This window comes from Solanum dulcamara, chromosome 1 (assembly GCF_947179165.1).
Source record: "Solanum dulcamara chromosome 1, daSolDulc1.2, whole genome shotgun sequence".
In the NCBI taxonomy this organism is placed as follows: domain Eukaryota; kingdom Viridiplantae; phylum Streptophyta; class Magnoliopsida; order Solanales; family Solanaceae; genus Solanum; species Solanum dulcamara.
In genome coordinates, this window is record NC_077237.1 from 79,614,723 (window position 1) to 79,635,582 (window position 20,860).

The window sequence follows — 20,860 nt, forward strand, 5'->3', positions numbered from 1 at the left end:
AAGAGGAAACTAGAAAGGAGAAGAAATATTTTGAAAAGGAGAACTTTGTTATACAGAAGACTCTTTGATTTAGGTTTTTTTTTTTTGATTTTGGGTTGATTACAAATGTCTAATGCCATCCCTATTTATACTTGGGTGGAATGGTTCTAAATATTATAAGTTCTAGACTATTTTATGACTTAGTACAAATATCTAGCTCTCTAGAATATCCACACATTTTTTAGATACATCTACAAGAATATTCTAGTAACTTTAACTTCTACGGTAGAATATCTAGACTTTTCTTTAAGATAATTATTCTAGATACTACCCTAGACTATTCTAGAAACTATACTAGAAAAATCTATGATATTTCAAAATATAAACTTTATCTTTTTTCACAACCCCCCCCCCCCCCAAAAAAAAAAGAAAAAAAAAAAAAGAAAAAAAAAAGGAAACGGGAAATAATACTAAAATGATTTAAAAACAGTTTTAAAGAAAAAAAGAAGATGTAGTGGGCGTTTGAACATGAGTGGTTGAGATTTTTAAAAAGTATTTAAAGTCAAAATAGAATATGAATCTGAGATTGTTCTTCATATTTCCTTATAAAGTGATTTTATCATGAAAAACATCATGACACATGTATTAATTTCAATACTTATACAATCAATTCTCTGTTTCTTATTTGTATATATCAGTTAATTTTTTTTGTTGTCAATAACTAATAAATATTTCTACCACAAATAACTATTATATACTATTTTGTAGGTGTACACTACGAAATTAACAATGATATATCAGTTATCATAAAGGAAGACATATGCCGATTGAAAGCTCTACAATTTATAAACTACGATTTCTTTGACCAAACAAATTAAATGTGAAATAATATATGAGATAGGGATAAAACCTACAACTCATATGCTTAGTCACTAATATAATTTATAATCATACACTGCTTGAAAGTGAAGATCATTCTTTCATATTCATAACTTGAAAGAACTTGTTTGTTTATGTTCCACACGGTTAAATTGGATTTATCATTTTATCAATTTGCATTTGTATCTTCTTCAAACGTAGTACTCTTAACACATATATTATTTAAATTATTTTAAAATATTTATTTAATTAATATTAAATATACGTGTGCGAAAATTAATGTGTGTATATATATACACACACACTAATTGTTTATATTAAAAAATTGAATTTATGATAATATAGTACAAAAAATGAGGGAAAGTTTGATGTCTTGAGAAGGATGAACTAGTGAATTCATCCGCGCTTCGCTCGGTAATATAAAAACATCCTATTATTTTTTTAAAAAGATTCTTTATAATATTTGAAACTAAAAATAATTTTGAATATTATAAACCTCATACCAAAAGAAATAGATTTTAAGTTTTAATACTTCTAGTTATTCATTCTTAATTTTATATTTTCTCTAACTTTTCATCACCCGAGACTTGATTCCGAGGAAGTAGATATATTCAAAGAGAAGAAAGGAATTTTAATAAAATTTATATTTTAATAAGAAAAGCTATATTCACACTTTGCATAATTAGCTATCAATTTTAGAAAAAATTACAGATTTTCTTTGTTTTAAGTTTGTTTGTCTAATTTTGAAACAAAAGTAGTATGTATTTTATCTTAATTTTTTTCATTATTGATAAGTAAATAAAGCAAAGATATAACATCAATCCCTTCATATTAGCTTATAGACATGTTTCTATTAAGAGAATATCTTTTTAATTATACATTTATCCCTTCATATTAGTTAAAAGACATATTTCTATTACGAAAAAATAGTTTTATAAATACTAACAAATGGAACAATAAAAAAAAATATGAATAAACTATGTGTTTGTTAGCTTGAAGAATCTCTACAAAGGGGCACCTGAAATAAAAAAACAAAGTACAATAAATGAGATTCTATGACATATCCACAATTAGTGATATCAATCACCACATTCATGATAGACGTTCATATCTAATGTCAATCACATAATATGACTATGTATTTGTAGCTTTATTTATTCAAAAATAATAAATATTTATCGTCTAAAAATGGATTGAGACACAAAATGAAAGAAATATTGAAGAAAGAATTGATCCGAATTAACACAATATTTGCACGTATTAAGTATTCAATTACCAGGACTAAACACAATAGCGTCAAAGAATATGAATTATTTTTTATAATAAATAAAACGAAATAAAGAAGGAAGAAAGATGATGGAAGCTCAAGAAGTTGCAAGAAAGGAAAACAACTCTACCTTCTCATATAGCATCAAAATAGAGAACTTTCTCAGTTTTCTTGCATCTCTTCTATTTCTCAAACCGATGATGGAATAACTGTTAAATTTTGATTAAAATGGTTGTTGATGCATTAACACTATGTTTGGATAATTGTTACGTATTGTTTCATAATGTATCGTATTGTATTGTTGTAATGAATACAGTGTTTGGATAGATTATATCGTTTTCCATCGTTACATAATGTCATACATCCATGATTCGAATGATAAAACTCACCAAAAAAGTAGGGGTACGTGGTAGAGTTACTATAAAAAGGTAGGATAAAAGATAAAATATAATTATTAAATAATAAATAAAGACAAAATGAGAAGAAAATATTAAGGTAACGACGCGAACACACCAAATCGGTCGTTACATGAGTCTTTTCATCGTTACCTAACGATGGATTTAAATGATATGATACAACAGATTTTAAGTAACAATCAAAACAAGCATTGTATTTAAACTAATAATACAATACAATATAATACAATGGGTAACAACCATCCAAACAAGGTGTAAATAAATTACATTTACATTTGTGAAAATTTTAATTGCAATTATATTTGTAAATATTTTAAATTAAATAAAGAAGAGGAATAAACATCATTAAAAAATTTGAAAAAAAAAACACGGAAGACAAAGAAAGAACTATTCTGAAACTCCCACCTTTTGGAATCATGGCTAATATTTTGAAAATTAATAGATTGTTTTATTTAATCTAAGCGTGAATGAGTCGACCTGCTTTTATGATTCCAAAACTATCTTCTATAAAATTCTCCAAACTTCAGATTCAATCCCACTCATAGAAGGTAATTAAACTCTTCTTCAAGGTTTGGCCTTTCGATAATATTAGGCATGAGTCCATAATCTTTTTTTGGCTGACTAATATAGACAACATTTAAACTCTCAATGTTAAACATATATTAAACTAATAAACATAATCGTGTTCAACTTAATTTCAAACACATTAGCTATAAGCACCACGTATGACATTTCGAGGGGGGCGGAGGGGAAGAAGAAAACTACAAGGACATAAAAGCTTTAACTTTGAAATTACATCAATTAAATAATTAGAAACCTAATAAAGTTATAAAAATCACATATCTGTATTTATGGTGCTTGAAAAAAAAGCAACTGCCAGTGCTCTAGAAAAACCACCACTGTTGGCTAAGAGAAAATCTTGAAAGAAAACAAGTTCAAATGCTCCTGCTCAAATGTAGACAGTAGAAATGAGAAAAGATCGATATGCCACACTTAATTCGTTATAGTTCGTTGATGTATTGTCAGATCTCAATTCGCAAGGAGGCTTTCATTTCCTCGTTAAACGAAACATTGAAGAAGAAACTGATGCAGGCCATAAAAAATAAATTAAAAAATACATTTACACAAAAAGGAAAAGATGAATCAAAAAAATCCAATAGTAAAAAGGATGGACAAAAATTCGTTGAAGAAGATAGATCGACATTTTTTGAAAACCTAAAATATAATAATAATGAAAGAGAAGCCTTAACGCATTTTTTATAATGCCGAATCTAGTTCATGTTGGGTCATAGTGCCATGTAATATGTTTCTTGTCGTGTTTGTTAATTGTTAGTTGTCCTATGACCTCTCTAGGGTGGGAAAGATGGGAAAGAAGTTACACATCGAGGAAAAGAACAAAACTCATATTACTTACTGCCAGACTCTATTCTTATTATTGCAAAAATAATACTTGAAACATCTTAAACGATGTAATTATAGTTTTTATACTCACATGTGAACCTCCCATTGAGAATTCGCATAAGATTCAAAGTTGGATCTTTCAAAGCACCATTGTATATAACCCAAGTACGTAATAAGTTGTTGATGTAGTATAAAATTGAAGCACAAAACAGAGAAAAGAAGTGAAGTACGTAAAAATGGCTAAAGGTAACAGATTAACAATTAAAATAAAAGAGGATCAATTTGTGAAATAATAATCAAGGAAAACGATGAGAAGCGGCTTTAATTGGAGGAAAGTGACGTTTGAACGGGGGAGAAGAGAAGCGATGTTTTGATAAATGTTAAAGCGACGATTGAGTTCTATTGTACATAGATTACCTTCTTTTTTTTTTGAAATGGAGAAAAATTGATAAATAGATTTCCTGATCATTGAGGCATGCCACGTAGGTGGACTTAAGATCCATATATATAAGATCAGATAAGATAGTTAAATGGGTAATGTTGAAATAAACGATTCTTCAAATAGGACGAAATGTTTGGTTTTCGAAACTTAAGGACCCAAACCGACATTTACTCTTCTTTTACGTTTCTCCCACATCGTGTAAAGAGAGAACTTTACAGCATAATAAGAACCCTAGCGAAGCAGTGGAGTTCGTCCCTTCGGGGACATCCGATAAAATTGGAACGATACAGAGAAGATTAGCATGGCCCCTGCGCAAGGATGACACGCACAAATCGAGAAATGGTCCAAATTTTTTTGCCGGTCGGAGGCGCTGATGCTCCGGTTGATCTGTATTTTTTTTGCCGGTCGGAGTTTCTTTCGTCTATTTTATTTCCTGTTTCCCCAAATTTAGTCGACGAAGATAGGCATACTATTAGTTTATTATGCCCTAGTTTTTCTGTCAACATGATTGGATTCAATTAGTATATTGTGATTGTGTTTTACTTCCTTGGTTTGGACTTAATTTGCATCTGAAGTTTTATCAGAATCCCCAAATTCATGTTTTTGCTAATTAGGTTTTGCCGTTTGATTAACTTACATTTTTTTTTTGTTGTAGTTGGTTACAATTACAATAAATTCAGTTTAGATGGCGAATCGAGCTCCGTCAGAACAAATAACCCAGCCCTCATTGCTATGATTGCTGATGAGGTTATTCACTATTTAATCTTTTACTAATAACCAATATGCTTTCATATCTATCTTTACAATTTGAATCTGTCACCTCAAAGGTGTGGAGGTAGCTGAGTGTTGTTGCACTTTGTTTCTTTTTCTACTATGTGTATTAATATCGGTTTGCTTTATTTTGATTTGTATTTTGCTGTCATATTTTCTTGCTACCATGCTTTAAATTCTTTTCTTTTCTGTCGAGCCGAGGGTCTATCAGAAGTAGTCTCTCTACCCCACAAAGGCAAGAATATGGTCGGTATAAATCCTACCTTTGTCAGACCCCACTTGTGGGATTACACCACCGCTATCGCTGAGGGTATGTTGTTGAATAGATTTGTTGTAGTAAATGATGGTGTATAAAACTGAATTGTGTCATGGGATTGAATATGTTCTTAAATCTTATTTCTGATTCTAACAAACTATAAAGTGGAAATTGTAGACATCAAGTATACTGTTAGCGTTATGGCCCCTTGTCAACGAGTCAATTCCTTTTATCTTATTGCACTTGCAGGGAAATTGGTATCTTAAATTCATATTCTCATCAGTGTACTTGCGAACTTGTTAATGTAGGATACAATCACTGGGTTTTTACTAGCAGGAGTTGGTAATGTTGATTTGAGGAGGAAAGCTAACTATCTTATTGTTGATTCAAGTATGTTTTCAATTTTTGTTCTCTCTAATATTGTGATTTAATAGCTGAAAAAATTATGAAAGAAAGAAAATCGAGGAGGCTTGATTAGGATTGCTAAGTCCTTATCAGTGATGAAGCTTTTACATTTTGTATTACTCTAATTTGATTTTTTTGAGACAGAAGGTAATGTATATTTCCGTTTCTTATGGTTTAGAAATAATGGTGAAATAGATTGCAGATGCTGTTAAAGAATTCACCACAAGGGAGGACATTGCGATAGTGTTAATCAGCCAGTATGTGAGTTTTTATCATAATTTGCCTCTTGTTTTATGGCAGCATCCGTAACATCATTTCAACTTCTGGTTTTAACTTTGTCATGGAGAATGTTGAATAATTAGTATGTTAGTGTTTATTGGAGGTATGACAGCCTAGATTTGAACTTGTGAAGTACCTCATCACAGGAAAAAATATAGACTTTCCTAAACTCAACAGTAGCTGAGAAGCCTGATTGAGAAGTGAAAAATAAAGTTTAATCAGAGTGTGATGTAGGAAGGTAAGCTTCATAAAAATCTTTTATGTGACAGTTCTACCACTTGCCCGGTATACTTGTATTTGCAAAGTCAACCTTGAATGGTGTGTGGCCCTCGAAGGGGAACCTTGGAGCAACGGTAAAGTTGTCTCCGTGTGACCTATAGATCATGGGTTCGAGTTGTGGATGGTTACACTGGAGTAGGTTGTCAATATCATAACCCTTTCCTTTTGGGTGCGGCCCTTCCTTGGACCCTGCTAATGTGGAAGGCTTTGTGCACCAGACTGTCGTTTTAACCTTGAATGGCGTCTAAAAAGCAAAATTGAGGAGTCATTACCATATAATGCCAGCTTCTATTAAGAGGAGGGCCGTTTTTTCTAATATGTGTCTGTCCTCTAGAATTGGACAATAGTGAGGACATAAATTACCTGTTAATTGCACCAAACAACTTGAGAGAAAGTAGAAACACTTTCCCTAGTAAAAGTGTCTAAGGATGTGCTTTCTGCAGTCAAATCGTTTGTCTTTGTTTATCATTTCCGACTCCAGTAAAATATTTCCACATGTACTACTTCAAACTAATATCGTACATTATTGTGACAGTAATCAATTTTACTTTTTTGAACTTTGATTGGTTTTGTTTTCTTCATATATTAGCAATTTGTATGTTGTCCTTCGACGTCTCTTTAGGGCAACTAGCTGCTCCTCTTTTGCCTCTATTTTGAGTTGCTCTAATAAATACTTTGGATCGAATAAAAGCTTCTCCCTTTTTTCATCTATCGTACAGCTAATATATCCACTGGTTTCCATATTCAGGTTGCAAACGTGATCAGATTCTTGGTTGATAGTTACAGTAAACCAATCCCAGCCATTCGGGAGATTCCTTCAAAGGATCATCCATATGATCCTGCTCACGACTCTGTTCTTTCATGAGTGAAGTAGCTCTTCTCTAGTGAATCAGTGGCATCTGATAGACGATGAGGAAAAAATGGTTTACACATACCTCTAATCATTAGTTTCACCATTTTATCATGCATCTTTCTATCATCATTGTCCTAAGATTATTCCTTAATCATTCTTGATGCTTAACTCACATTGCCTGTTCAGTTCCTTATTTACTGCTGCTTTTTTCACCGCTCGAGTGAGTGACTTATCCTTTTAATAAGTTGAATGTTGGTCACCCTACAGAGTTTGCACTTATTTTACGCAACAGAGTTTTTATAGGACAGAAATGTACTGTGTGCTTATTGATATTATGAGTCAAGATTTGGGTTTGTGTTGCTTCAATGTATTAAAGTCTTGGAAGGTAAACTCACAATGATCTTGTATCTGTTTTCTGTTAAGTTTTTGCCTTTTGTTATTCAAATATTAAGAGACAGAAGCCATAATTTGATTTGATATTGCATATCCAATATGATGGACATGTCGTGGTTGATAAATATCAAAGCCGTGTGGTCCTCAGACTGCCCCCTACCCGAAATTTCTTCATTCTCATAACTCGAGCCCCAGATTTTCTGGATATTCTAAGTCCTTTGACAATTTCTCTTTGTTGATACTAACTCGGTTAATTCAAATTCTCACCATACATAATCAAGTAAAAGAGAACATATCAGTGGTTTGATCTCCATTCACAATTGGACAATACACACGCCTCCAATTTTACATCCATGTACTCTGTTTTGAGATTTTCTTAATTGTTACATGTCATACAATGTTAACGGTTCTTGCCTCGATGATGAACTTTTAGCGTAAACGTTGCTACTTAAAGGTAGTGAGCCACTTCCTCAATGTAGATGTCGTGTAGCTGCTCCACAAGAATATATTGAGCCTTATCCTGTTCCTTTGATCTTATGGAAAACACCATCGGATTTTTTTGTTGTATGCACAGCGAATACTTGCAAAACTTACTATTATTTTATCAATCGCGTTAAGACTCACAAAGGCTTTGATGATTGTAAAGATTGTTTTGATCTTATTGGCAAAGAGAAAATTCGTTGGACAGTGAAAAATGGTGCTGGTGTTGACTTCTCTATGGATGAAGTGTTAGCAACAACGAGGGTTATACCTGTGTACATTAGCATCTTACAAAGATTTTCCTTTTTCGACAACATATTGAATACCAACACTTTTACACTTCTTGTTTTTCGATATTTTATAGGGTGTTAAGGCCTGGTGAGCTGTTTTGGCTTGACCATTTCTTCTGTGTTGGTTGAGCAATTGGAGAAAGTGTATGCACCACTTATCGATAGTATTGGTTTCAATAAGGTGAAGTGGATCGTGGGAAGGAAACTCGATAGAGGCCCCGAGCTAAACGAAATGTTACCTTTCAGCAATATTGGAAAAGCCATTGAAGAATTCTTGGTGACTCTACTACATCTTCCTTTTTCTTTTTCTTTCTTTGTAAAATACTTATATCTTTCTTCTGCATCTGTTGAAGTGATCGATAACTTGCCCTACTGGAAAAACGCAAGTTGCTGATGGCCTTCTCATTGAAAATCTGTCAAAATTGTACTCTTCATACTTCCTTTTCATCGAATGGTCTTGCTTACTACCAAATTGTCAAGTATTTATAATTTAGACCATATTGACTATTGTTCAATACAACAGGCCCTACTGTTAGCTTCTGACTAATCGATTGGAAACAAAGCAAGGCTTCTGGTTCAGTACTGGTGCCTATCAATTGATCTCAGAAGATCTCCATGTCAAGTGAAAGTGAAACAAATATTAATGAAGTTGTCAACAAATATTACCCTCTGATTCAGCCTTCATGTTGCTGTTCAACTTCTTCTTTGCACCAACAAAGTAGAAATCAACATATTCTTGGTTATTGAGTCATGACATCATGTTTTATAAATTTTAGCTCAAAGTAGATTGTATAGCTAGTGAAAAATAGGCAACTGAAAGCATGTATTGTCACAAATTGGAATTCAGAAGCTTTGACATTCTCATCTTTGGACTAATTTTTCTGAATGTATAGAATTTAATCCTATGGAAAACCAAATTTTGGTATTTGGTATGATCAAATGCATGAGTAGGAATCTTTACACATTCCTTTCAGAATGGGAGAGGAAAATAATGAGTTTTATAAGGTATAAAACAAGTTCACATGGTACGTACACTTTGGGGGCTCGATGATGATGTAGCCCAAAGGGACAAACTCGTGAGTTCCATGGGGTCAAAGCTAACAATACAAACCATAAGTTTGGGCTATGACATATTATCAAGCCTAAGAGACAAATCCGTTAGATTGTTGGGTCAAAGTGCACAATACAAGTGATAAGCGTGGGTCCTGATACCTTTACTATATGGGAATTGACTAGGCAAATATGATTAAAGAGTGAGTAAATAATCAGAAGTAGAACTTTTGCTCCTCATTAATTTACGATGAAAATGACCTATTTCTAAAATCTCCTTTTTCTCATTCACAAGTCCTATTTTACAAAAAGAGAAAAAAACATTTGTTGAAGAATTTGCACTATGATGTAACTCATGATCTTATACAAAAAATGTGTAATTATAATCTAATTTTATATTAAAATTGTAAATATGATTGAGCATATTTATTTCTAGAAATTTTTAAAAGAGGATAAATATTTTATCTTAAATTTTCATTCGCAACTTTGAAACACGTAACTTCTAAATTTCATAAATAGAAAATCCCCCTAAATGAGTTAGTGGGGCTATATACAGTGTTATTAGTTCTTTTCTTTTCTATTTTTGATATTATGCTCATGCTTTTTTATATATTTGAGATTGTTTTGATTAAGCTAAATTTATTTATTAATTACAATAGGAGGAGATTTGAAGAGGAAGATATTACTATATTAATTAGTGGGGTTGATTTTAATATGTGTTATCAGTCGTAAGTTTAGATTTAAACTTTATGAGTTCAATCTTTAAGATACTTCAATTGAATTTGTTATGTTTTTTGAATTACAGGTTCAAATCTACTTCAATAAATTCTTACATTAATATATGCTCTACATCGAAAGCAGCGAGTTCATATGAATGCGACGTGGCAACTCTACATCCACCCTTGTCGAAGAGAATAATTGAAGAAGTTCTAAGAAATAATAAAACACCTAATCTTTATTGGGTTTAAGATTCAATATTTAATGCCACTTTAGTTTTAGAAAACGTTTTATAATTAGTTTCTTATGTTAGTTTTCTATTGTGTAAGCTTAATTCTTCTTAGAGAAAATAATTTAAGCTCACCAGGAGCTCCTTATCACATTTTTCATGGAAAATTACTATGTGTTTGTATTATTTTTGAGGTGAGTGTTTGACTAGACACACAGATTAAGAAAATAATAAAAGATTTTGACTTTTTTTTTTACTATGTTTCAATAGTACTTATTTATTTTATCTTTTGATCAAATACATATATATATATATATATATATATATATATAGTACGATTTATGTAAAAAAACGATTTAAGCTTCATGACGTGAATGAATAGTTAAATGGGTGATGTTGAAATAAAGGATTCTTCAAATAGGACGAAATGTTTGGTTTTCGAAACTTAAGGACCCAAAACGACATTTACTCTTCTTTTACGTTTCTCCCACAACGTGCAAAGAGAGAACTTTACAGCATAATAAGAACCCTAGCGAAGCAATGGAGTTCGTCCCTTCGGGGACATCCGATAAAATTGGAACGATACAGAGAAGATTAGCATGGCCCCTGCGCAAGGATGACACGCACAAATCGAGAAATGGTCCAAATTTTTTTGCCGGTCGGTGGCGCTGATGCTCCGGTTGATCTGTATTTTTTTGGCCGGCGACGGTCAAACGAGATTTCTCGAAGTTCGTAAGCAATTCGGAGTTTCTTTCGTCTATTTTATTTCCTGTTTCCCCAAATTTAGTCGACGAAGATAGGCATACTATTAGTTTATTATGCCCTAGTTTTTCTGTCAACATGATTGGATTCAATTAGTATATTGTGATTGTGTTTTACTTCCTTGGTTTGGACTTAATTTGCATCTGAAGTTTTATCAGAATCCCCAAATTCATGTTTTTGCTAATTAGGTTTTGCCATTTGATTAACTTACATTTTTTTTTGTTGTTGTAGTTGGTTACAATTACAATAAATTCAGTATTTTTTTGCCGGTCGGAGGCGCTGTTGCTCCGGTTGATCTGTATTTTTTTGGCCGGCGACGGTCAAACGAGATTTCTCGAAGTTCGTAAGCAATTCGGAGTTTCTTTCGTCTATTTTATTTCCTGTTTCCCCAAATTTAGTCGACGAAGATAGGCATACTATTAGTTTATTATGCCCTAGTTTTTCTGTCAGCATGATTGGATTCAATTAATATATTGTGATTGTGTTTTACTTCCTTGGTTTGGACTTAATTTGCATCTGAAGTTTTATCAGAATCCCCAAATTCATGTTTTTGCTAATTAGGTTTTGCCATTTGATTAACTTACATTTTTTTTTGTTGTTGTAGTTGGTTACAATTACAATAAATTCAGTTTAGATGGCGAAGCGAGCTCCGGTCAGAACAAATAACCCAGCCCTCATTGCTATGATTGATGACGAGGTTATTCACTATTTAATCTTTTACTAATAACCAATATGCTTTCATATCTATCTTTACAATTTGAATCTGTCACCTCAAAGGTGTGGAGGTAGCTGAGTGTTGTTGCACTTTGTTTCTTTTTCTACTATGCGTATTAATATCGGTTTGCTTTATTTTGATTTGTATTTTGCTGTCATATTTTCTTGCTACCATGCTTTAAATTCTTTTCTTTTCTGTCGAGCTGAGGGTCTATCAGAAGTAGTCTCTCTACCCCACAAAGGTAAGAATATGGTCTGTATAAATCCTACCTTCGTCAGACCCCACTTGTGGGATTACACCACCGCTATCGCTGAGGGTATGTTGTTATTGTTGAATAGATTTGTTGTAGTAAATGATGGTGTATAAAACTGAATTGTGTCATTGGATTGAATATGTTCTTAAATCTTATTTCTGATTCTAACAAACTATAAAGTGGAAATTGTAGACATCAAGTATACTGTTAGCGTTATGGCCCCTTATTGACAAGTCAATTCCTTTTATCTTATTGCACTTGCAGGGAAATTGATATCTTAAATTCATATTCTCATTAGCATACTTGCGAACTTGTTAATGTAGGATACAATCACTGGGTTTTTACTAGCAGGAGTTGGTAATGTTGATTTGAGGAGGAAAACTAACTATCTTATTGTTGATTCAAGTATGTTTTCAACTTTTTGTTCTCTCTAATATTGTGATTTAATAGATGAAAAATTTATGAAAGAAAGAAAATCGAGGTTGCTTGATTAGGATTGTTAAGGCCTTGTCAGTGATGGAGCTTTTACATTTTGTATCACTCTAATTTAATTTTTTGAGAAAGAATGTGATGTATATTTCTGTTACTTATGGTGTAGAAACAACGGTGAAGCAGATTGAAGATGCTTTGAAAGAATTCACCACAAGGGAGGACATTGTGATAGTATAAATCAGCCTATATGTGAGTTTTTATTCTATTTTTCCCCTCTTGTTTTATGACAGTATCCATAGCTTCATTTTAATCGGAGTATGATATAGGAAGTTAAGCTTCGTAAAATATCTTTTATGTGACAGTTCCACCACTTTCTTGGTGTACTTGTATTTGCAAAGTCAACCTTGAATGGTGTGTGGGCCATCTAAGGGGAACCTTGGAGCAACGGTAAAATTTGTCTCCGTATAACCACTAATGCTTACATTAGAGTTGTTTGTCTACATCACACCCCTTCCCCTTGGGATGCGGCCCTTTATTGAACCTTGCTAATACGAGAGGCTTTGTGCACTAGGCTGCCATTTTAACCTTGAATGGCGTCTAAAAAGCATAGTTGAGGAATCATTGCCATATAATGCCAACTTCTATGGCTGCAAAAGAGGAGGACCATTTGTCTAATATGAGTCTGTCCTCCGGAATTGGACAATAATGAGGATTACCTGTTAATTGCACCAAACAACTTGGGAGAAAGTACAAACACTTTCCATTATAAAAGTAGCTAAGGATTTGTTTTCTGCAGTCAAATCGTTTCAATCTTTTGTTTGTTGTTACTGACTCCAGCAAAATATGTCCAAATGTACTACCTCTAACTAATATAGTGCATTCGTGTGACGGTGATCAATTTAACATTTTTGAACGTTGATTGATTTTGTTTTCTTCATGTATTAGCAATTTGTATGTTGTTCTTCGGCGTCTCTTCAGGACAACTACTGCTCCTCTTTTGCCTCTATTTGTAGTTGCTCTAATAAATCCTTTGGATCGAATAAAAGCTTCTCCCATTTTCATATTAAGGTTGCAAACATGATCAGATTCTTGGTTGATAGTTACAATAAACCAATCCCAGCCATTCTGGAGATTCCTTCAAAGGACCATCCAGATGATCCTGCTCGCGACTCTGTTCTTTCATGAGTGAAGTACCTCTTCTCTAGTGAATCAGTGGCATCTGATAGACGATGAGGAAAAAATGGTTTACATATACCCCTAATCATTAGTTCACCATTTTACTATGCATCTTCTATCATCATTCTCCTAAGATTATTCCTTAATCTTTCTTGAGGCTTAACTCACATTACCTGTTTCAGTTCCTTATTTACTGCTGCTTTTTTTTCACCGCTTGAGTGAATAATTCATCCTTGTAATAAGTTGAATGTTGGTCACTTTACTGAGTTTGCACTTATTATTCGATTGATGTCGTGATGGAGTTTTTATAGAAGAACAGAAATGTATTGTGTGCTTATGGATATAATGAGTCAAGATTTGGGTTGGTGTTGCTTCAATATATTTAAGTCTTAGATGGTGAACTCACAATGTCTTGTATCTGTTTTCTGTTTAAGTTATTGCCTTTTGTTATTCAAATATTAAGAAACAGAAGCCATAATTTGATATGATATTGCATATCCAATATGATGCACATATCCTGGTTGATGGACATGTTATGTGGACAACAATTGAGGCCCTGTAGGGATAGCAATGGGGCGGGCAGGGAAGGGCAGGGTAGTGAGCCACTTCCTCGATGTGGATGTTGTGTAGCTGCTCCACAAGAATATATAAGGTGAAGTGGATTGTGGGAAGGAAGCTCGATAGAGGCCCCTAGCTAACGAGATGTACCTTTCAGCATTGTTGGAAAGGCCATTGAAGAATTCTTGGCAACACTACTATATGCTCTTCTTTTTTTTTCATATACTTTCTTACTTTGTAAAAAATTAGGGGTCATTTGGTAGAGTGTATTAACAAAATTAATGCATGCATTAATTAGATATATTAGTATACCTTGTTTGGTACACTTTTTCATGTTACGTATAACTAATGCAGCATTAGTTATACAATCTATTGTGTATTAAGGTGTAAATGCAGCATTAGTTATACACTCTATTGTGTATTAAGGTGTGTATTACTAATACCATGGATTTCTAGGTATTAGTAATGCAAAGGGATTTAATGCGTGCATTAATATGATTAAAGACCCAATTACCCCTCAAAATCCTTTTTATATCTTTTCCACCATAATTGTTGAGGATATTTTTGTAAATAAATATTTTTATGCAATGCATACTATTTTAAATACACTAAACCAAACAATGCATAATAAATATTCTATCCATAATTAATGCAAGCATAACTTATACAAGCATTACTAATGCAAGCATTACCAATAAACTCTATTTAGCATTATTTTTAATCACTCTACCAAACGTCCCCTTATATCTTGCTTCTGCATCTGTTGAAGTGATAACTTGCACTACTGGAAAAATGTGAATTTCTGATGTTCCTTTTCATTGAAAATCCGTCGAAATTGTACTCTTTATACTACCTTTTCATTGAAAATCTGTCGAAATTGTACTCGTAACAAGTCTTTCCAATTTCCTTTCCCTCAGGAATTCCGACTTCAAACAGCATTCCGACTGGCCTTTCCATTGGATGAAACACGGTGATTTCCAACCCCTCAACTGTATAATACATTAACCATCTCTTTCATTGCTTTACAAATTTGTGTTAGCAAAAAACAGAGAATTTTTTCCCTTCTCATGTCCTAAACAAGCACGAAATGAGATTAATGAAGAGTTACTCTCCACAAGGAATTGTAAAACTGCCTATCATATGATCAAAATCAACTTCTTCCTCAGCTTGACTCAGCAAATCTTGAAAAGAAAAAGGTTGGCTCAAGAATGAAATCGGGACAATGAACCTCTCTTGTTATGGTTCTCACAACATAGACAACAAAATGACCCTTTGGAACATCTCCTAGTGTCGAAGACTTGTTGAGGGCTTGATTAGATTGAGTTATACGAGGAACTTGGATGGACATAATTATAGCTATAGAGGAACAAAAGGAAGCAGCTATCAACCTAAAACTAGACAACCAACCTCCACAATTCCTAAGGTCACCTATCTACATGACAAAGAAGAGAGCAATTCGGAGTTTCTTTCGTCGGTTTTATTTCCTGTTTCCCCAAATTTAGCGGACGAAGATAAGCATATTATTAGTTTATTATGCCCTAATTTTTCTGTCAACATGATTGGATTCAATTAGTATATTGTGATTGTGTTTTACTTCCTTGGTTTGGACTTAATTTACATGTCAAGGTCAGTCTTGTTTAATCACAAAATAAACAGAAAATAATCAACACAACATATTTTTTGGGACAATTTTCTAAGTTTCATTGAACTGAATTAAAACTAAGTTGAAAACTATTACAGTCTAATAATGAAAATAGAAAATGGATAGAGACTAGTCCGTATTCCATTGATGTACTGCTAACCTGATAGAAGAAGAAAGAGAAGGGAGTTAGAGGAGGAAGACAAGAAGAAACAGAAGGAGATGAGAAGAGAATCTGGACGAGAGAGAATTTATAAGAGTGAGAAAAATACCACTTTTCACGTAAGCCCACTCTCCCATGTCAGGGTGGTTATAACAGTGATAACTGCCCTGATGTCGTGGTTGAATCCTCGCCCTTGCTATTCATTAAACTGATTTCAATCTCAGCCGCTCAATTTAAAAGAAACGAAATTAGCCTCCCTTCCTTAACTCCACTTCGACTCTCTACAACTATGCTTATTTATTCTTCTATATTGGACTTCTCAGATCATAACAGTCCAGCTCCCATGAAATCATCCTTGACCTCAAGGATCAACAATCAAACCCCGGAAGCTTTGCCTTAAGGAACTGGTAGTTCTCCCAAGTTGCATCTTCCGAAGGAAGATTACACCATTGCACCAGTACCTTCACAACAGCAACATTATTTCTCTTAACCTGATGTCTCTGAAGAATAGCCACTGGCTTAACCTGAAATTGACCATCTTCTCCAGTAGTAGGCAAAATAGTCTGAACTACTACTTTATCACCCACCTTTTTCTTGAGAAGTGATACATGGAACACCGGATGAATCTTAGAATTAGGAGGGAGTTCCAACTTGTAAGCTACAGTACCAATCTTAGCAATCACTTTGTAGGGTCCATAATACTTAGAGCTCAGTTTTAAATGTTTCCACAAAGCAACAGAAGATTGTCGGTATGGTCGTAATTTGAGATAGACCAAGTCATTCACCTGAAATTCTCTTTCTGATCTCTTCTTGTCTGCATAGAACTTCATCCTTTCCTGCGCTTTACTGAGGTTATCCTTCAATAGTTGAAGCCATTGTTGCCGCCTCATTACCGCATCATCAGCTGTAGGAGCCATGGTTTCAAGTAGAGGACCAATTGACTCCTGAGGTGGAGAATAACCATATAAAGCTTCAAAAGGTGTGCATTGTAGACTAGTGTGAAAATTTGTGTTGTACCACCATTCAGCTGCAGGCAACCAGTGACTCCATTGAGTAGGTCCGTTGGCAGTCATACACCTCAAATAATTCTCCAAACATCTATTTACTCGCTCTGTTTGGCCATCACTTTGAGGGTGATATGCAGTACTATAGTGCAGTTGTGTACCCAACAGCTTAAACAAGGACTGCCAAAAGTTGCTCAAACAAAATTCTGTCACTGTCAGTAACAATAGATTCGGGAACTCCGTGCAAGTAGTGTATCCTTGCCCCAAAAAACATCAGCTTTAGTGACAGCAGTATAGGGATGTGAACGTGCAATGAAGTGAGCATACTTGGTCATCCTGTCCACCGCCACCAGTATGATCTCCTTGTTTTTAGACTTTGGTAACCCCTCTATGAAATCCATACTAATATGAGATTTCTCGAACTCCGCAAGCTATTCAGAGTTTCTTTCGACCGTTTTATTTCTTGTTTCCCCAAATTTAGCGCTCGAAGATAGGCATATTATTAGTTTCTCTGTCAGCATGATTGGATTCAATTAGTATATTGTGATTGTGTTTTACTTCCTCGGTTTGGACTTAATTTGCATCTGAAGTTTTATCAGAATCCCCAAATTCATGTTTTTGCTAATTAGGTTTTGCCATTTGATTAACTTACTTTTTTTTTGTTGTAGTTGGTTACAATTACAAGAAATTCAGTTTAGATGGCGAATCGAGCTCCGTTCAGAACAAATAACCCAGCCATCATTGCTATGATTTTTGACGAGGTTATTCACTATTTAATCTTTTACTAATAACCAATATGCTTTCATATCTATCTTTACAATTTGAATCTGTCACCTCAAAGGTGTGGAGGTAGCTGAGTGTTGTTGCACTTTGTTTCTTTTTCTACTATGTGTATTAATAACTGTTTGCTTTATTTTGATTTGTATTTTGCGGTTTTGCTGTCATATTTTCTTGCTACCATGCTTTAAATTCTTTTCTTTTCTGTCGAGCCGAGGGTCTATCAGAAGTAGTCTCTCTACCCCTCAAAGGTAAGAATATGGTCTGTATAAATCCTACCTTCGTCAGACCCCACTTGTGGGAATACACCACCGCTATCGCTGAGGGTATGTTGTTGTTGTTGAATAGATTTGTTGTAGTAAATGATGGTGTATAAAACTGAATTGTGTCATGGGATTGAATATGTTCTTAAATCTTATTTCTGATTCTAACAAACTATAAAGTGGAAATTGTAGACATCAAGTATACTGTTAGCGTTATCGCCCCTTGTCAACGAGTTAATTCGTTTTATCTTATTGCACTTGCAGGGAAATTGGTATCTTAAATTCATATTCTCATCAGTGTACTTGCGAACTTGTTAATGTAGGATACAATCACTGGGTTTTTACTAGCAGGAATTGGTTATGTTGATTTGAGGAGGAAAGCTAACTATCTTATTGTTGATTCAAGTATGTTTTCAATTTTTGTTCTCTCTAATATTGTGATTTAATAGCTGAAAAAATTATGAAAGAAAGAAAATCGAGGAGGCTTGATTAGGATTGTTAAGTCCTTATCAGTGATGAAGCTTTTACATTTTGTATTACTCTAATTTGATTTTTGAGAAAGAATGTAATGTATATTTCCGTTTCTTATGGTTTAGAAATAATGGTGAAATAGATTGCAGATGCTGTTAAAGAATTCACCACAAGGGAGGACATTGCGATAGTGTTAATCAGCCAATATGTGAGTTTTTATCATATTTTGCCTCTTGTTTTATGGCAGCATCCGTAACATCATTTCAACTTCTGGTTTTAACTTTGTCATGGAGAATGTTGAATAATTAGTATGTTAGTGCTTATTGGAGGTATGACGGCCTAGATTTGAACTTGTGAAGTACCTCATCACAGGAAAAAATATAGACTTTCCTAAACGCAACAGTAGCTGAGAAGCCTGATTGAGAAGTGGGAAATTAAGTTTAATCAGAGTATGATGTATGAAGTTAAGCTTCGTAAAGAATCTTTTATGTGACAGTTCTACCACTTGCCCGGTATACTTGTATTTGCAAAGTCAACCTTGAATGGTGTGTGGCCCTCGAAGGGGAGCCTTGGAGCAATGGTAAAGTTGTCTCCGTGTGACCTATAGATCATGGGTTCGAGTTGTGGATGGTTACACTGGAGTAGGTTGTCAATATCATAACCCTTTCCTTTTGGGTGCGGCCCTTCCTTGGACCCGGCTAATGCGGGAGGCTTTGTACACCAGGCTGTCGTTTTAACCTTGAATGGCGTCTAAAAAGCAAAGTTGATGAATCAGCCATATAATGCTAGCTTCGATGACTACAAAGAGGAGGGTCGTTTGTCTAATATGTGGCAGCCTCCGGAATTGGACACTAATGAGGACATAAATTACCTGTTAATTGCACCAAACAACTTGAGAGAAAGTAGAAACACTTTCCATAGTAAAAGTGGCTAAGGATTTGCTTTCTGCAGTCAAATCGTTTCGGTCTTTGTTTATCATTTCCGACTCCAGTAAAATATTTCCAAATGTACTACCTCTAACTAATATCGTGCATTCTTGTGATAATAATCAATTTTACATTTTTGAACTTTGATTGGTTTTGTTTTCTTCATATATTAGCAATTTGTATGTTTTGCTTCAACGTCTCTTTAGGGCAACTAGCTGCTCCTCTTTTGCCTCTATTTGGAGTGGCTCTAATAAATACTTTGGATCGAATAAAAGCTTCTCCCATTTTTGCATCAATCGTATAGTTAATATATCCACTGGTTTCCATATTCAGGTTGCAAACATGATCAGATTCTTGGTTGATAGTTACAATAAACCAATGCCAGCCATTCTGGAGATTCCTGCAAAGGACCATCCATATGATCCTGCCCGTTACTCTGTTCTTTCACGAGTGAAGTACTCTTCTCTACTGAATCTGTGGCATCTGATAGACGATGAGGAAAAAATGCTTTACGTATACCTCTAATCATTAGTTTCGCCATTTTATCATGCATCTTTCTATCATCATTGTCTAAGATTATTCCTGAGTTTGTACTTATTTTACGCGACAGTTTTAATAGGAGGACAGAAATGTACTGTGTGCTTATTGATATTATGAGTCAAGATTTGGGTTTGTGTTGCTTCAATGTATTATAGTCTTAGAAGGTAAACTCACAATGATCGTGTATCTGTTTTCTGTTAAGTTGTTGCCTTTTGCTATTCAAATTATAAAGAGACAGAAGCCATAATTTGATTTGATATTGCATATCCAATATGATGGACATGTCCTGGTTGATAAATATCAAAGCCGCGTGGTCCTCAGACTGCCTCCAATTTTACATCCATGTATTCTGTTTCGAGATTTTCTTAATATGCGACAGGTCATACAATGTTAACGGTTCTTGCCCTGATGATGAACTTTTAGCGTAAAAGTTGCTACTTAAAGGTAGTCAGGCACTTCCTCAACGTAGATATCGTGTAGCTGCTCCACAAGAATATGTTGAGTCTTACCCTGTTCCTGAGATCTTATGGAAAACACCATCGGATTTTTCTGTTGTATGGACTGCGTATATTTGAAACTTCGACTGTTTTATCAATTGCGTTAAGACTCTCAGAGGCTTTGATGATTGTAAAGATTGTTTTGATCTTAATGGCAGGGAGAAAACTCGTTGGACAGTGAAAAATGGTGCTGGTGTTGACTTGTCTATCAATGAAGTTGTTAAAATTGACAAGATTTTAGATAAATTAATGTAGCAACTTGGTAGGTAAATAGGTAGCTCTTGATTCATTTGAAACA

General features: G+C 34.0%; 2 protein-coding genes and 2 non-coding genes across 22 annotated transcripts; all 4 read left to right on the forward strand.

Annotated features, from left to right (window-relative positions):
* Positions 1 to 4,523: 4,523 nt before the first annotated feature.
* LOC129875720 (V-type proton ATPase subunit F-like) lies at positions 4,524 to 9,328 on the forward strand. 5 transcript variants are annotated; one of them, XR_008763225.1, is made up of 6 exons: positions 4,524 to 5,131; positions 5,720 to 5,801; positions 5,995 to 6,077; positions 7,123 to 8,375; positions 8,465 to 8,814; positions 8,914 to 9,328. XR_008763225.1 is itself a non-coding variant. In XM_055950992.1 (5 exons), the coding sequence occupies exons 1-4, from the start codon at positions 4,982 to 4,984 to the stop codon at positions 7,237 to 7,239; spliced, it is 408 nt and encodes a 135-aa protein (XP_055806967.1). In that variant the 5' UTR covers positions 4,538 to 4,981; the 3' UTR covers positions 7,240 to 8,375; positions 8,465 to 9,328. The 5 variants fall into 5 exon arrangements, 1 of the variants encoding a protein (XP_055806967.1); XR_008763224.1 differs by having other exon boundaries at positions 4,526 to 5,131; positions 8,465 to 8,667; XR_008763226.1 differs by having other exon boundaries at positions 4,525 to 5,131; positions 6,012 to 6,077; positions 8,465 to 9,328.
* LOC129903850 (U6 spliceosomal RNA) lies at positions 4,636 to 4,738 on the forward strand. Its single transcript, XR_008770303.1, has one exon. It is a non-coding gene; the product is annotated as a U6 spliceosomal RNA (small nuclear RNA).
* Positions 9,329 to 10,847: 1,519 nt separating the features above from the next.
* LOC129876717 (V-type proton ATPase subunit F-like) lies at positions 10,848 to 20,322 on the forward strand. Of its 15 annotated transcripts, none has more exons than XR_008763475.1 (10): positions 10,848 to 11,114; positions 11,380 to 11,487; positions 11,753 to 11,845; positions 12,440 to 12,521; positions 12,715 to 12,797; positions 15,200 to 15,252; positions 17,757 to 17,849; positions 18,452 to 18,533; positions 18,749 to 18,807; positions 18,972 to 19,852. XR_008763475.1 is itself a non-coding variant. In XM_055952245.1 (5 exons), the coding sequence occupies exons 3-5, from the start codon at positions 11,783 to 11,785 to the stop codon at positions 20,048 to 20,050; spliced, it is 321 nt and encodes a 106-aa protein (XP_055808220.1). In that variant the 5' UTR covers positions 10,848 to 11,114; positions 11,380 to 11,487; positions 11,753 to 11,782; the 3' UTR covers positions 20,051 to 20,322. The 15 variants fall into 15 exon arrangements, 1 of the variants encoding a protein (XP_055808220.1); XR_008763424.1 differs by lacking the exon at positions 18,972 to 19,852 and adding an exon at positions 19,859 to 20,322 and having other exon boundaries at positions 10,849 to 11,114; positions 15,200 to 15,273; positions 18,725 to 18,807; XR_008763438.1 differs by lacking the exon at positions 18,972 to 19,852 and adding an exon at positions 19,859 to 20,322 and having other exon boundaries at positions 10,849 to 11,114.
* On the forward strand, positions 10,936 to 11,038 carry LOC129903856 (U6 spliceosomal RNA). Its single transcript, XR_008770304.1, has one exon. It is a non-coding gene; the product is annotated as a U6 spliceosomal RNA (small nuclear RNA).
* Positions 20,323 to 20,860: the final 538 nt, after the last annotated feature.

What these genes read in the sequence shown, in the direction of transcription:
- LOC129876717 (XM_055952245.1), top strand. Translation starts at nt 11,783, where the DNA reads ATGGCGAAGCGAGCTCCGGTCAGAACAAATAACCCAGCCCTCATTGCT. An exon ending in TTGCTATGATTGATGACGAG is followed by an intron (nt 11,846 to 18,741) that starts GTTATTCACTAT and finishes ATGGTGAAATAG; the next exon opens with ATTGCAGATGCTGTTAAAGA. An exon ending in TAGTGTTAATCAGCCAATAT is followed by an intron (nt 18,808 to 19,858) that starts GTGAGTTTTTAT and finishes TTCCATATTCAG; the next exon opens with GTTGCAAACATGATCAGATT.
- LOC129875720 (XM_055950992.1), top strand. Translation starts at nt 4,982, where the DNA reads ATGTTTTTGCTAATTAGGTTTTGCCGTTTGATTAACTTACATTTTTTT. An exon ending in CTATCTTATTGTTGATTCAA is followed by an intron (nt 5,802 to 6,018) that starts GTATGTTTTCAA and finishes AATAGATTGCAG; the next exon opens with ATGCTGTTAAAGAATTCACC. An exon ending in TAGTGTTAATCAGCCAGTAT is followed by an intron (nt 6,078 to 7,122) that starts GTGAGTTTTTAT and finishes TTCCATATTCAG; the next exon opens with GTTGCAAACGTGATCAGATT.